Source organism: Chironomus tepperi, unplaced genomic scaffold (assembly GCF_022539635.2).
Source record: "Chironomus tepperi strain 1889 unplaced genomic scaffold, CSIRO-AGI_Ctep_v1 contig_223, whole genome shotgun sequence".
Lineage (NCBI taxonomy): Eukaryota > Metazoa > Arthropoda > Insecta > Diptera > Chironomidae > Chironomus > Chironomus tepperi.
The window spans coordinates 443,969-459,000 of record NW_027226345.1 but is presented as its reverse complement, the minus strand read 5'-3'; the positions used below and the strand labels follow the sequence as shown (position 1 = coordinate 459,000).

The window sequence follows — 15,032 nt, the reverse complement described above, 5'->3', positions numbered from 1 at the left end:
AAGCACATCCACGGTTCTGCTGAATGAGAGATCTGGAAAAATGCTCAATTAGCCTCAAATTGAGAGTGAATCAAAACTTTAAATTGAATATTTTAAGACTTAATTTGATGAAATTTTCAATTATTTTCACTGCATCCAATAAAAACTTGTTCTTGCTATTTTAACAGCGCTTATCATCAGTCCAATGAGTTCATCTAGCTGTTTACAAGTTTTTATTGCATATTTAAGAGATATTGACCTACCTTAGGGACAAAAAAATTGTGTAAATTATGCTGTTTTTTATTGTGTCATCTTATCAGATCACTATCATAACGAGCTTGGTGAAATTTGCAATGATGATGATGACAATGCTCTGTCTCGTGTTGAAATTAGAGTTGTTGACTAGAAGTAGATGACAGGTAGTTTCTAATAAACACGTTTCTGACAATGTTGGTTGCAATGTTGCAGGTCATTAACTAATCATAGTTGTCATAATGGATAAAAGGTGATGATTATCATGGGAAGGAGCTGTCTAGCTGTTAGCTTTTGTGATGTTGGGTGTAGTTTGTGGATGGATGTTCTTGGGAATGGCACAAAGCTTGATTTGGGAGCTATTTGAAAGGTGAATCAAGTTCGATGTTCATATGGATTCTTAATTGACATCCTGAATAGTGCAAGAATGTTAATTGATCCTGACACTAGAGCGTTTTGACTCAGGCATGCACTTACATGTCTTTTTCCGGATTTAAACTCAATCCGGGACCAAATCAGCGACAAAAAGGCTGTGTTATGGGGCTGGCTTGTTATCCGGGAATCGTCCTAATGCTTCTGCTTACTTTGTGTCTTTCAGGGCTGATTTCGTTCACGAGCATGTCGCTAAAGTCAATAAAAATGAAAATAAAAACAAAATATTCTAAAATTGAAGAAAATTCAAAATGTCAATCTCATTTGACCTTGCCAACTCCTTCTGTCCACAAATTCCCACCTCAAAAACTAAAGCAAGTCATAAATCCTCAAAAAAAAACTTCTCATCTGACTTAACACCTTTTTAATTTTCGGATTGTCTAGCCACATTTTTTGATTACAAAATAATTCAAGAGATTTTATTCCAGAAATAACAATTATATCCCATGCAATGTCCCGAAGGCGAAACCACAAAAACCGCAATATCGAATAAGTTTTGTTGCAGCATGTAGCAAAAGTTTCAAGCGTAGAATGATGAAGTTGAATTAACAATGTTTTCATATTTCCTTGACCCATCTCAACTGTTCATTCATCATGACATTATCCCTCCATCCTCTAAATTCATTCATCTACGAATATCTGCATTTAAAAACTAAAGCATAACTACTGACCAATGCCACAAGAAGCAAAACACAAAAAAAAAACTCGACGATGTAGAAAAAATATATAAAAAGCTACAGAAATAATGAATAAAACTACAAACATTGTGAGAATAGTTTAATTTAATTTATCTCTATCCTTATGACTATACAGCACATGATGCATACGAGTGTAAAAAAATATATATAAACATAACTAGTAAAAAAATCATTTTTACGACACTCTCGATATGTAGGACATATAAGCGAATAATAATAAATTGCTGGCTAGTGAGAGGATGACATAAAGGAAGAAGAAGCCTCTCGATGGTGATGATGATATGACCCGGAAAAAAAAGAACTTTTGCAAAAGAAAAAATATTGAAAAGGAAATTTATTCGACAATTTGGTGTAAAAGGGTCTGGTCGGAAAGCGATTTTTGTCTATAAAATGTTAGTTTTTATCGTTAAAGTCGTGATTTTGATATATTATGATGGAAGATGGAGTTTATTTTAGGTTGAAGGACTTGTTGAGATCGATTTGATAGTTTTTGAGGATGATTTGGTTTTTAACGGTTTTTCAAGATTTGAATTTTGAACTTTAAAATTTGAATTGAAGAATTTTTTTGTAAAACAAAAGAATTCAAATTGAAAATTGGAAGTTTCTTGTTTAATTCAGTTTAAACTTACCTTGATGTCTATGAAAAGCTGAAGATTGTTGAAAATCGAATCATTTTAATGTCCTTTGTCCTTCTAATTTCATCAATTTACCACAAATTTTAAAGAAACTTGAGTTTTCAATATTTTTAACTTTAATTTGAACCTAAGATTGTTCAGAAAAATTCAAAAACATTTCAACCGTTAAAAAATTTGAAAATTTTTTGACCGTTAAATCAAAATAGTCCAACTTTTTCCGACCAAACTCAAAACAAATGTTTCTTTTTGTTTAGGACAGGAAGTGAGAGAGACAACAGAGAATAATGATCATTTTATGTTGAATTCCTTGTTTCTGTTGCTGTTCTAACCTTCCATCCTCGCCTTTTATTCCTCAAAGATATTTTCCATTTCAATATTCTTCCATAACAATTTTCAACAAGCAGAGCTCAAACAGAGCACGAATGAGAAACGAAGAAAAAGTCAGGCAATAAATCAATGTTTGATGAAGGCATAAGAATGGTAAACGAAATAAAGAACTTAATAATATTCTGAGATCGATGAAAAAACTTTGAATGAAAATCGAAAAAGTTGCCTTTTTTGTGTTCCTTTTCGTCAAAATAGCAATGAATACCTTTATTTTAACATCAATGATGACGACAATGATGATGATAGATCTAAAATGTATTGTGGGAATGAGGAAATGTGTATTAAAGTGTAAAAAGTAAAAATTTCATTCCTTATAAATTTGTGAATAAGATTATTATGGGAATAAAGTGAATGTAGAGGAAGTAATGTCGAAAAACTTATGCAAATCACATACAATCTTATAAATTTTCCTTAAACAAAAAAAACGAGAAAATAAGTATGTATGTTTGGCACCTTTGTAAGATGTATGATGGGAATAAAATCTGTTATTTGTGCGTGAATGTGAGACAAATTATTGTATAGGAACTGAGTAGAATAGGAAATTTTGTGCAAGATCAAATTCGAATGTCTTTTTATCAAATGAATAACATTTTTATCCATATCAAAAGAGCCCAATTCCTGATGATGAGTAGATATTGTTGATGAATACTAATTTAGGTAAATTTGGTATTAAATTGAATTATTTAAGGTGATGACAAAGGATTATTTGAGGATAAATTGGACAATGTCAGGAGGAATTTTGGAAAAAAAAGGAATTAAATTTATTTTGAATTTTAAAAAGTCTCAACGGTTTTTGAGAATTTGAATTTTTTCGGACTCTTATTATTTAAATTATTTTCTAACGGTTTTTGAAAATTCGATTTCTAAGAAAAAATCTAGCAAGAAATTTGGATTTTGAATCAACCTTAAAAATTCAAAACTTCAAAAGTCGTTATTTTTTGAACTTTCCATATCCGTTAATTTTCATTTGTGAAACAAATTCAGATTCTTTACGATCCGTCAACTTTGAGATCCTCTCAATCTTATTTCCTGTATGTCCATCCAATAAATCTAAAGAATTAAGTGACCTAAATTGATAAAAATCTGAAGAAATGAGTTAAATTTAGGATGAGAAATGAACTTAAATTATCTTAGTGAAAATCTTTTTTTAAATAAAACAAGAAATGAGGATGCTTACGTTCTTGAGACTAAAGATTATTTTATTTTATTTTATCTAGTTTTATACATTTTTTTGAGGAAATAACATAAGACATAAAAAAATCCCACTTTTCTTGAGGATTTTAAAAAAGAGGAAATCAGAAGAAAGAGCTGATAATTCAGGCTAGATATGTATCTACGTAACACAAGTTCCATGCTCTGTAGATTGAGACATTATCGTTGGAAAAAAAAATAAAGCTTCGTCACTTTTATTTTATTTTATTTTGTGTGCCATTTTCTGTCTATTTATTTTTATACGAAATAAAACTCAATCTACTTTCGATATTATTAAATTTTATAAGCGAAAAATAATGATGAAAATGTTGAAATGGGGGCGTTCACTTATTACGTAACGCTGTTTTAAACCCTCCCCGTCAAAATTCACCAAAAAATTTAGGGGGTCTCAGGTTTCAAAAATTGAGACTTTATTAAATTTTGAAAATTTTCTGTTGAAATTAAAAAGCTTTTTCAATAAATATAAAGAAATTTATTGGATAACGTACTAAATGAACAGTCCAAAAGGAAAATCCATCAAAAAATCTAGGGGGTCTCATGTTTTAAAATTTGAGACTTTATTACTTCTTTCCAATTTTCTGTTGAAATTGAAAAGCTTTTAAATAATTATGAAGAAATTCAATAAAAATATTCTAAAACTGCCAGAATTGACCAATAAAATCTAAATTTTTAAAACACTAGACCCCCGAAAAAAAAAATTGTTAAAAAATTTTTATGAACAAATCTTTCCAAAAACTCCAATCTAAAATCGCTTTCGAATCATGAAAAAAAAAGAGTAAAATTTCTTGCGAAATATTTAAATATCTGAAAATAAAAATCCTTTAAAAATCGTTATAAACTCACTAAAAAATACTAGTAAATGATAAAAATCTAATAAATTCTTGAAAATTATAATGTAAGCGAGAGAGATGCACATGTCATGTATTATACAATATGAGATAATATTACACGTTTAAAAACATCCATAATAATGAAAGAAAGAAAATCCCTTATATCATCAAAAGTGAATAAAAATAAAAAATAAAAAAAGTGATTCAAAACAAAAATAAAAATTTACGAGTTTTACTTCGCAAAGCCTTGTTGCCGCAAGCTGTAATGAGAATTTCTTGGAATTTTCGACTTTGTAATGATATTTTTCACATTCGAAGTTGAAAAGTTTTATTTCAGCTTATCTACAAGTTAAAGCATGCTGCATGATATGCTTTACATCGGTACGTATTAATTACGGCAGCTTTACATTGCAGGAATATGCTAAACAAATTAATTCAAAAGTTATAAGCATGAAAGTCTTACAACTGATAACAATTGTAAGTTCAATTAAAAGTTTTAAGTAATATTGCTTTTACAGAAAACAAATTTTTGTATGCTACATACAAAGAATTGAGAGCTTTTAAAATAAGCTTTTACATGGAAAAGATTTCGTATTTTGAAAGTTTCAAAACCGTTATGAAATTGCTTTTGGAATTTTTCGTATCAAAACAGTAATTTACTCTATAACACATGCTGGTCTGTGTGATGCATACTCTTATCAGTGCTTTTATTTAACTTCTCACAAGATGCCGAAGCATAAGATCTGATAATCAACCTGTTTGTATGCTACGAGCTTCACGAGCTACGAGCTTTAGTTAATAAAGCAAGAACCAATTTATTCTATAAAATATTGAAAAATCATCAAAATTTTCATCAAATCTACCCAAGAAGTGAAAACTCTAGAACATCCCAAAAGATCCCAGGAATTATGCCAAAAAGTGCTAAAATATTTGGAAGCTTCCATATCTTGAATCACCCTTCCATACATCGCACGGAAGTAATTAAATAACAAGAAACTGAAAGGTTCACTAAACTCTTCAAAAAATTAATTATTTTTCAAATTTGTCACTTAAAGTTACTGATAACGATGGTTATCTCCAAAAAATTTTTTGGTGATTTAAAAAATAATTCGAATTACATCATCTAAAGACTATATGTTCAGCCTAGCAACAAGAAGTTAAGTGATCTGTGTAAAAGTTTAAAGATCACATGGCGGAAATACCATCGAACCAGTGAATATGAAGACAGGGCTTAGCTTTAGTTTGCATATATACGATAAATTGTGATTAGCCTTATGTATCGGACTTGCCTTGCAACCAAGGTGAGTCGTGATACAAAATAGTTTGGACAAAATTAGTCTTCAATCACAGAAACACACAAATATTTCAAAAACATCAAAAATCATCACGATTTATTCATTAAATCAAACATTAAACCTACATATGGACATAAACATTAAAATCTAAATATTCCCATCATGACTTATTATCTAAAGCTTCTTTGAGCTTATCGGCAAAGACTTCAGGGAATCTAAACTTCTGAATCTTTCCAGACACAGTTCTTGGGAATTCATTGACAGTGATGACATATCTAGGAACTTTGAAATGTGCCAATTTTCCATGACAGAACTTCTTGATGTCTTCTCGTGTGATTGGCTTCTTGTTGTCTTCTAGTCTGATGAAAGCTGCAGCTTCTTCGCCCATTCTGTCGTCTGGAACTCCGTTCTGATTGGGAATTAAAAGAGTTTTAGGTTATATAACTTGAATCTAGGGTTAAAAGCTAGGATTTAGATCTAAGTAGCTAGATTGCTGTTTTGAAATTGCAAAAGACTTGAAAAATGCATCAGAAAATACTTACAACATGTGCTTCTAAAATATTGTCATGTGTGTTCAAAAAGTCTTCAATTTCTCGTGGAAACAAGTTCTCTCCGCCACGGATAATCATTTCCTTCAGTCTTCCTGATACTTTTCCATAGCCATCTTCCGTCAAAATGAATTGGTCACCTGTTTTAAACCTGAGTAATGACATCAAGTTAGTCAACAAGATGAATATCGAAAGAACCTTAAAAACTCACCATCTATCCTTTCCTATAACTTCATTCGTCTTTTCAGGATCATTCAAATATTCCAACATTACAGAATATCCCCTAACCCATAACTCTCCTGGTTGTCCAAATGGAACTGCATTTCCATCATTATCCACAACTTTTACTTCCAAATGACTGTTGCATATTCCAACATATTCTTCAACTGACTCATTTGCATCTTCTGGAAGTGACTGGAACACAACAGCACTCGTCTCGGTCAATCCATAAACTGATTTGAACTTTTTGACATTCAATACATTAACGACATCCTTTACTAGTTGTGGTGTGCAAATACTTCCGCCTGTATTTGCCAATTCAATTTGTGGTAAATTTATATTTAGTTCCTTTTGCTTGGCAACAAGATCAACAAACATTGTGGGTGTTCCATAGATGACATTACAATTTTCTTTCACAATAGCTTTAAGTGAATCCTCTGGGCTGAAATGTGGCGCCGGAAAAACTAATGTCCCCCCATGACATAAAGCATTTGCTATTGATATAATACAGCCATAAACGTGGAATAGGGGATTATTTAAGCAAACTCTAGCATGCATTTTATCAAATTCATGTCGTAAGCCTGTTTGGATGGATAATAAAATAAGAATGGGAATTAATTTGCTAATTGATCGTAAAATATCAAGGAAGGAATGTTCTTTGGTGTGTGAAATAAGGACAAGATCCTCTTACCAACGTCATATCCGTTATTAATCATTGAAAAATGACTAAGCAATGCTGCTTTTGGTTTGCCTGTCGTTCCGGATGAAAATTGTACATTACATCCACTGTCTGGAGATATTGTAGACTGGAGATCTTCGACACTTTTAAGGTCTGCTTCAGATGCTAGATTTATTAAATCGTCGTATTGAATTGCTCCACTGTTTTGAAGAAAATGAAAATAATCAATGATAAGCACAGAACTTTAAATTGAAGCTTCTAAAATTTAAAAAACAGCAAGTTATAAGTGAAGCACATGTGTGCTTTCTTAATTATGTAACTCTAGCTTTAAACTCGAAAGAACTAATTAAATTTAGGATTTTTTTGAACATTCACAAAAAACTACAGAAAGTACGTTCAGTAAAAAAAATTGTAGACGCGGCTTTATTTCAATTGATTTGAATTTCAAAAAACCGTTAAAATTTAAATATTTTTTGTTCGTTAAATTAAATCACATCAAATCTACAATTTTTCAAAATAATCTAGTCAGCCTAGCTTCAAAACATAATCAAGCACCACAGAATCACTATCAGTAACAAAAACCAAGATAACACATGTTTTTAACTTTTTTTCGCGATCAGTTCCAAATCAATCAGATAAACATGTTTTCACTTAATTTATGTCTTGCATTATGATAAGCCATTAAAACTTCTATTCTAATAGATAAGATATCAAGATCAAGGCTTTTAATACTTACGGCAGTTTCTTATCGCTCTTTATTATTACTTTTTTCAACGAGCTATGCTTGTTCTCCCAATCATTACTTCCACTTTTTGAATTTATCATGTCAGGAATTAGAGATGTGAGCATTTTGTAGTGTTTTTGCTTCCTGAACACTTCTGGTGCAATGATGGCTTTGATGTCAACTTTCTTGATGCAATACTCAAGTTCTGGGATTGTATATGCTGGATTTAGTGCCACCTGAGAATATTTAAATGAGGAAATCATAAATCTAGAGTCTAATTCAAGGTTAGTGACATTAAAGTCAATGGAAAAATACAACAACCAACTGATTCTGGTCTCTTACGTCAATGACAATGTTAACAAGTCAGTGGAAATTTTTTCGACTCTGTTACCAATTGCCAACAACAAAATTTATTTCAGTCCTCATCACAATCAACGGAATCATACGATACTTACACAGATAAGACCGGCTCGTGCCATTGCCATCATGCTGATATACCAGAACTCATAATTTGGTGCCCATATGCCAACTCTATCACCTTTATCAAGTCCGAGATTTAATAATCCAGTTGCCAATCTGTCACTCTGTTACATAATCATAAAAAATTAGCAACTTTATGCATTTATGGATGTCAATAAAATGACAAAAGTATCATACCTTATCAAGTACTTCCGCAAATGTGATTGATGAGTTTTCCGCACATGACACGATTGCTTCCCGGTCAGGATATCGATCTGCAACATTTTTCAGGCATTGACCGAATGTCATGAACTTTAATGGATCATCACTAGTTCTATGGATGTAACTTCCAGCTGTTGTTTGAAGGACTTTTGAGGAACTAAAGTTTCTGTTGAGTGATTTAGAAACTTTTTGACCTAAAGTGCTCAATCGTTTGAGAATCATTTTTTTATCTAGTTAATTAATTCTGTGACTATATTTTTGTACTATGATTTACTGTTGACTGCTCAACGTTCGCGAGAGAACTGACTCTAACTCTTGAATGTTTCTATAATCATTAAGTTTATTATTATTTACAAATCATTATCAATTTAAGTGAGTTTAATCGTCATTATAATGATTATCATATAAAATGAGAGAATAAACAGAGAGTCAGCTTATGTATATGCTCGATCATTATATTTGATTATTTATTAGTTGATAATGCAATGAATCCAGTTACATCTGAACATTTATTTTTTGTTTTTGCAAATTCATTGATAAGCATTTATTTTGGGTTTGTGGTGTGATTGACACATACATCGTAGGTGACATCTTGGAGATGTAAACATACTTTTATGTGTGGGGCGACTATAAGATAATGAACAGCTGATCAGGTTGATTTATTGATAAGAAATAAGAGATAGACTTCTTATTATACATGATAACGTAATGCTTGAAGAGTAGGGGCTTGTTTTTTGGGTATACTACTAAATATACCAACTAAGCGTTCTATTTAACTCTGTTGCTGGCTCTGTCATCTAGTCTGTATAAATTCTCAGTCCGTACGTTGAACAAAATTACTAACATGCAGAGGGTGTACTCAAGATTACACTCAGGGAGCTGATCACATATTCATTAAGCAAAAATACTCATGACTACTTACTTTTAGACTAGTATTCTCTTTGTACTTTCGGTTATTCAAGCAATTATATGAGATTCAAATAACTCTTTAATGACCATCTATAACTCCTAGAAACAGAAGTTATCAGGGAGTCCAAAATGTGCGTCGCGACATAATTGTCCATAATAGCCTAATAAAAGGCATTTCCAGTGATTCTAACCAAATCCCGACCACATAGAGATAAAGTTGTGATGAATCTCGAGCGGCATAATAAAGTCGGCAGCACATCGGTACCTCATCGGGCCGTTCACTTATTGTATTTAACTCCCCTAAATTCTAACTTTCAACGACGTAAAGAAAGATAGAAGATCAACAATCCGTGAATATGCCTTGACGACGTCATGATCGCTGTATTCAGACACACTCATTCAAACCATAACAAGCTGCTTAGTACTGACTGGGAACTTTCAATTCACAATATCTTCTCAAACCTGATAAAAATAATACACACAGTGTCATGCAAAGTACACCTGTTTTATCAAAGTTGACTCATTAAAAGTTCTCTGTCTAACCCCTTTATCTTATCTTCTATTAACATCCATTAAGATTAGCACATTTCATAGCATATAAACAAAACATTATAAATAACCGCGATAATTTCAATTGGGACTAATCTTACGCACGATACTTATTGATAAGGAACTTAGTCTCGCGTAATTCCCAGATATTTCACAGACACGATAACGATAATTTACTTCTGTTTGGTTAAAATGCCAATAATTTTCAGTTTTTCAAACCTCTTCAAAGATGTACAAGCTTCTGCTGATTTTCTTTATTCCCGTCGTGTTAAGTGAGTCACTTTTAGACGATTGGGATGGTCCAGGTCCCCGTCTAACCTATCCAGGACCAATCAAATTTTTAAATCAAGGAATGATCCGAGGTCGAGTTGAACATTATGACTTGACAGAGAGTATTATAAGCTATAAAGGAATTCCTTATGCTCAACGTAAGTTACGTAATTGCAGACTTTAAGGAACAATTCTAAATTCAATGAAATTTCAGCGCCTGTCGGTGAATTAAGATGGAAACCTCCAGTTCCTGCATCTGGATGGAGAGGAATAAGAGATGCAAGTCTGTTCGGTGCCAATTGTCCACAATTTGGTGCTCCACTGATCGGTACCCGACAGTCATTTGTCATGAATGAAGATTGTCTGTTCATCAATGTCTTCACACCTAATAGGCTGTTTTTGAGGAATCTGCCTGTCTATTTTCATATTCACTTGGGAGGTTCGTATCTGTCTAATGACTGAGTACTTGATAACCTACATATCTTATCTTTTTAAGGTTTCCACGGTGAGTCAGGAGACCCAAATATTCACAGCTGGGAATTCTTTCCTCAAAATGGCGTCATTTATGTGACATTTAATTACCGACTTGATGTCTTGGGGCAGCTGAATACACAGGATCGTCATGCGACTGGAAATTATGGATTAAAAGATATTCTTGAAGCTCTTAAATGGGTTAACAGGAACATCCACAGTTTTGGCGGTGACCCTAATAATGTCATATTAATGGGATACAGTGTTGGTGGTGTTGTTGCTCAAGCCCTGATTTATTCAGAAGATGCTAAGGGACTGTTTGCCAAGGCTGTGTCACTGTCTGGTTCTTTATTCCAAACTTATCCCTTCCAACCTAATCCGAAGGAAAAGGCTGAAGCATTAGGCAGGATGTTGAATCTAGAATGGAATAATACAGAAGAATTAGTCTCGCAGTTAAGGACATTCACACCTGAACAGCTGTCAAATGCCACTTTTAGGTTCCTTCCAACAGAAATGCCAAGTATGCTATTTATTCAGTCATTGATTATTAATTAAGCGATTCCTTAAATTTTAGCATTATTCGTACCTCGAACATTTGTTCCTTCAATTGATGCTGAGGATACTGATGAGATTAAATTGATTCCAAAACATCCAGACATTCTAGCCCGAACTGCAAACTACAATAAAGTTCCATTGATGATCGGCTTCAACAGCATGGACTCAATGACAAACTTACTGTTTCCAAACGGACGAGATCGCTTCAATGCCGATCCTCATTTGTTGATTCCTGATGCTTGGAAAATTGAAAGGAACAGTGCTGAAGCTCGGGAAATTATCGATGGATTTAGAAGAGTTTACTTCAATGGTTCTGAAATTATAACTGAGGATATGATGATGCAATGGATGGACTTCTGTAGTGATCGTGAAAATGCTTTTGGAATGTCTAAATTTGTTGATTTCCATTACAAGCAACAGCCTGTCTTTTATTACAGATTCAGTTATTCTGGTGCTTTTAGTTTTAGTCAGGTTAGTATTTAGTTATTACAGACTTACTAGTGGCGCATGATTCCTCTAGGAAGCCATACAGAGTTCATATGGAACCTATATGACTCCATGTTCTTCGTGTACGGTCGAACCTAACCTGTATGGTGAGAGTGGAATAGGGTATAGCCCAAATGGACAAGCTATTGTTAGAATTAGTCATTAACTAGTTGTAACGAACTTTTTTCCACTCAAGTAGGGTTAAACCATAATTAGGCAAATTTGCTAATGTGACAGTAAGGTCTCTGTGGACGAGAGGCTGGCATCAAGACTCTAACCTCTCTCTCTTGTAAGAACGCGAGTTCGGTTCCTGCTAGATGCTAATCAATCCCAATCTTTGCATAGAGCAGTGTTGTCCAAACTGTGTTCCGCAGCACGCAATATGCGATTTAAATCGTGGTCTACAACCAAAGTGCTTCGTGGCACAAAAAGTTTGGGCAACACGGGCGTAGAGTGTTGTCGATTTGCACAATGCCCACAACTTAACTTGAACTTAACATCAATTATTTATATCCCACAGCAATATTTCGGTCTAATGCACGTAAATGGCACAACCAGCTTCGATGACTACATGTACCTCCATCGTATGAATAGATTCAGAAATCCAGTACCAAGAACTGATCATGCATATACTGTTCGAGATAGATACTTGCGATTGATGCTTAATTTCGGCAGATATGGCAATCCAACACCAAATACACGTGATCGACTGCTGCAAAACATCAAATGGCCACAAGTCACTGACAATTTAGAGTTCCTGGATATCGGTGAGAATCTTGTGGTTGGAACTCATCCGTTCAAAGAGAGAATGGACCTATGGAGGGACTTTGACAGAAGATTCAACAAGTTCTGATAATTTATAAATAAATCATGTCTTAATCTTTTTTTGATGAAAGTTAAATAAATCGATCAGCAAGCAGCAAGAATGGTGAAATGTTTATGAATTTGCGTCACATATCACATTTCTTTATCATGCATAAATGTTCTGTTAAAATGTTATAAGTGAGGTTAATCTGATTTTAATCAATGCAAAATGTCTTCTAGATAAGAGTATATATACAGCCTGTGCATCTGAATTTTGTTTCAGTTTAAAACCTTCATTCGATTATGTACAAGATCCTCCTTCTATTATTAATACCTTTGGTATATGGAAACTTATTAGACGGCTGGGATGGTCCTGGTGACCGAGTTACTCGTGCTGGTCCTGTCATAACATTGAATCAAGGAAGGATAAGAGGCTTGATCGAACGATATGATGGAACTGAGACTTTTGTTTGCTATAGAGGAATTCCTTATGCTGAACGTAAGTTATCGCCAGCCTTTCATCGCCTTAATCCAGTAGTGGACAACCTTTTTTGTACCAAGGCACACCTTATCCGTTGTGTCGCGGAACACAGACTGATCACCTCATCCCTTGTGCCGCGGCACACAGGTTGCCCATCACTGCCTTAATCAGTAACTCAATAATCTCTTCTTAATATTCAGCACCAGTCGGTGAATTAAGATGGAAGGCTCCAGTTCCTGCATCTGGATGGAGTGGAACCAGAGACGGTAGCCTTTTTGGTGCCAACTGTCCACAACTTGCAACTCCTATTATTGGAACAAGACAACCATTTGTTACTAGTGAAGATTGTTTGTTCCTTAATGTCTTCACACCTGATCGATTCCTTTTGAGAAATTTGCCGGTCTTCTTCCATATCCATCAAGGAGGTAAGGCTTAATATTCTTATAAAATCCATGAATGCAAGCTTAAAATTCTCAATTCTCATAGGTTTCAACAGCGAATCAGGAGATCCAAATCTTACTGGATGGGAATACATTCCCGAATACGCACATGCTATCTATGTGACATTCAATTACCGATTAGACGTTCTTGGACATCTAAATACTGAAGATGAGCATGCAACTGGAAACTATGCTTTGAAGGACGTTCTTGAAGCTTTAAGATGGGTCAATGCTAACATCCATAGTTTTGGCGGTGATCCTAACAATGTAATTTTGATGGGACATAATTCAGGCGGTGTCATCGTTCAATCACTTTTATATTCTCAAGAGGCTCAAGGTCTTTTTGCCAAAGCTGTGTCACTTTCTGGATCTTTGTTCCAAACTTATCCATTCCAGCCGAATCCAAAAGAGAATGCTGAAGCTTTGGGTAAGGCATTGTACTTGGAATGGACAACAACTGAGGAATTGGTGTCTCAATTGAGAGAATTCACAGCTGAACAGCTATTGGAAGCTTCAAACACATTCGTGCCTACTGAAATGCCAAGTAAATATGCAATTTTTAGTTCATAACCTCAAACTTAATTTTTCTTCATTTATAGACAAGTTTAACCCTCGTGCATTTGTTCCATCTATCGACGCTGAGGGCACTGAAGAGGTTAAATTACTTCCAATGCATCCAGACATCCTTGCACGAAATGCTACAATCAACAATGTTCCGTTATTGATTGGATTCAACAGCATGCATTCAATGGAGAATTTGAACTTCCCAGAAGGCAGAGATAGATTCAATGAAGATCCACATTTGTTAATTCCTGATGCTTGGCAAATTGAACGAGACAGTGAAGAAGCACATGAAATTATCGATGGATTTAGACGTGTTTATTTTGGTGATTCTGAAGTTATAACTGAGGAAATGATGATGCAATGGATGGAATACTGTTCTGATCGTGAAAATATCTTTCCAATGTCCAAATTTGTTGATTTCCATTACCAACATCAGCCTGTTTACTTCTTTAGATTTAGCTTTTCTGGTGCTTTTAGCTTTCATCAACAAACTTTCAACTTAGTTGATGTTGAAGGCGCAACAGCTGAAGATGATTTCATGTATCTCCATCGAATGAACCGACAAAGAAATCCTGTGCCTTTAAATAATCATGCTCATACCGTCCATGATAGATATTTGAGACTCATTATCAATTTTGGACGATTCGGAAATCCAACACCATTCCGACTTGATCCATTACTTCAAAACACTCAATGGCCTCAAGTTACTGATAATATGGAGTTTTTGGACATTGGAAGAAATCTTGTTGTTGACAATCATCCATTCAAGGAGAGAATGGATTTATGGAGAGATTTTGATCGCAGATTTAATAAGTTTTAAAAGCTTATTATTGATTTTGATGGATTAACCTGATAAATCATCAGAATTTTTGAATAGAGTAGTCTAGTTTAGCGTTTCAAATGTCTTAGTTAAACTTTAATTTAGCAATAAA

General features: G+C 33.8%; 2 protein-coding genes across 2 annotated transcripts; one reads left to right on the top strand and one right to left on the bottom strand.

Annotated features, from left to right (window-relative positions):
- Positions 1 to 5,825: 5,825 nt before the first annotated feature.
- Acsf2 (Acyl-CoA synthetase family member 2) lies at positions 5,826 to 8,887 on the bottom strand. Its single transcript, XM_070640973.1, has 7 exons — positions 8,548 to 8,887; positions 8,346 to 8,474; positions 7,903 to 8,126; positions 7,179 to 7,366; positions 6,480 to 7,068; positions 6,263 to 6,419; positions 5,826 to 6,129 (listed from the first exon to the last, which is right to left on the bottom strand). The coding sequence occupies exons 1-7, from the start codon at positions 8,791 to 8,793 to the stop codon at positions 5,881 to 5,883; spliced, it is 1,782 nt and encodes a 593-aa protein (XP_070497074.1). The 5' UTR covers positions 8,794 to 8,887; the 3' UTR covers positions 5,826 to 5,880.
- Positions 8,888 to 10,231: 1,344 nt separating this feature from the next.
- On the top strand, positions 10,232 to 14,992 carry LOC139091106 (uncharacterized). Its single transcript, XM_070641049.1, has 9 exons — positions 10,232 to 10,457; positions 10,514 to 10,738; positions 10,796 to 11,290; positions 11,345 to 11,796; positions 12,332 to 12,657; positions 12,903 to 13,114; positions 13,297 to 13,521; positions 13,583 to 14,080; positions 14,136 to 14,992. The coding sequence occupies exons 1-9, from the start codon at positions 10,259 to 10,261 to the stop codon at positions 14,918 to 14,920; spliced, it is 3,417 nt and encodes a 1,138-aa protein (XP_070497150.1). The 5' UTR covers positions 10,232 to 10,258; the 3' UTR covers positions 14,921 to 14,992.
- Positions 14,993 to 15,032: the final 40 nt, after the last annotated feature.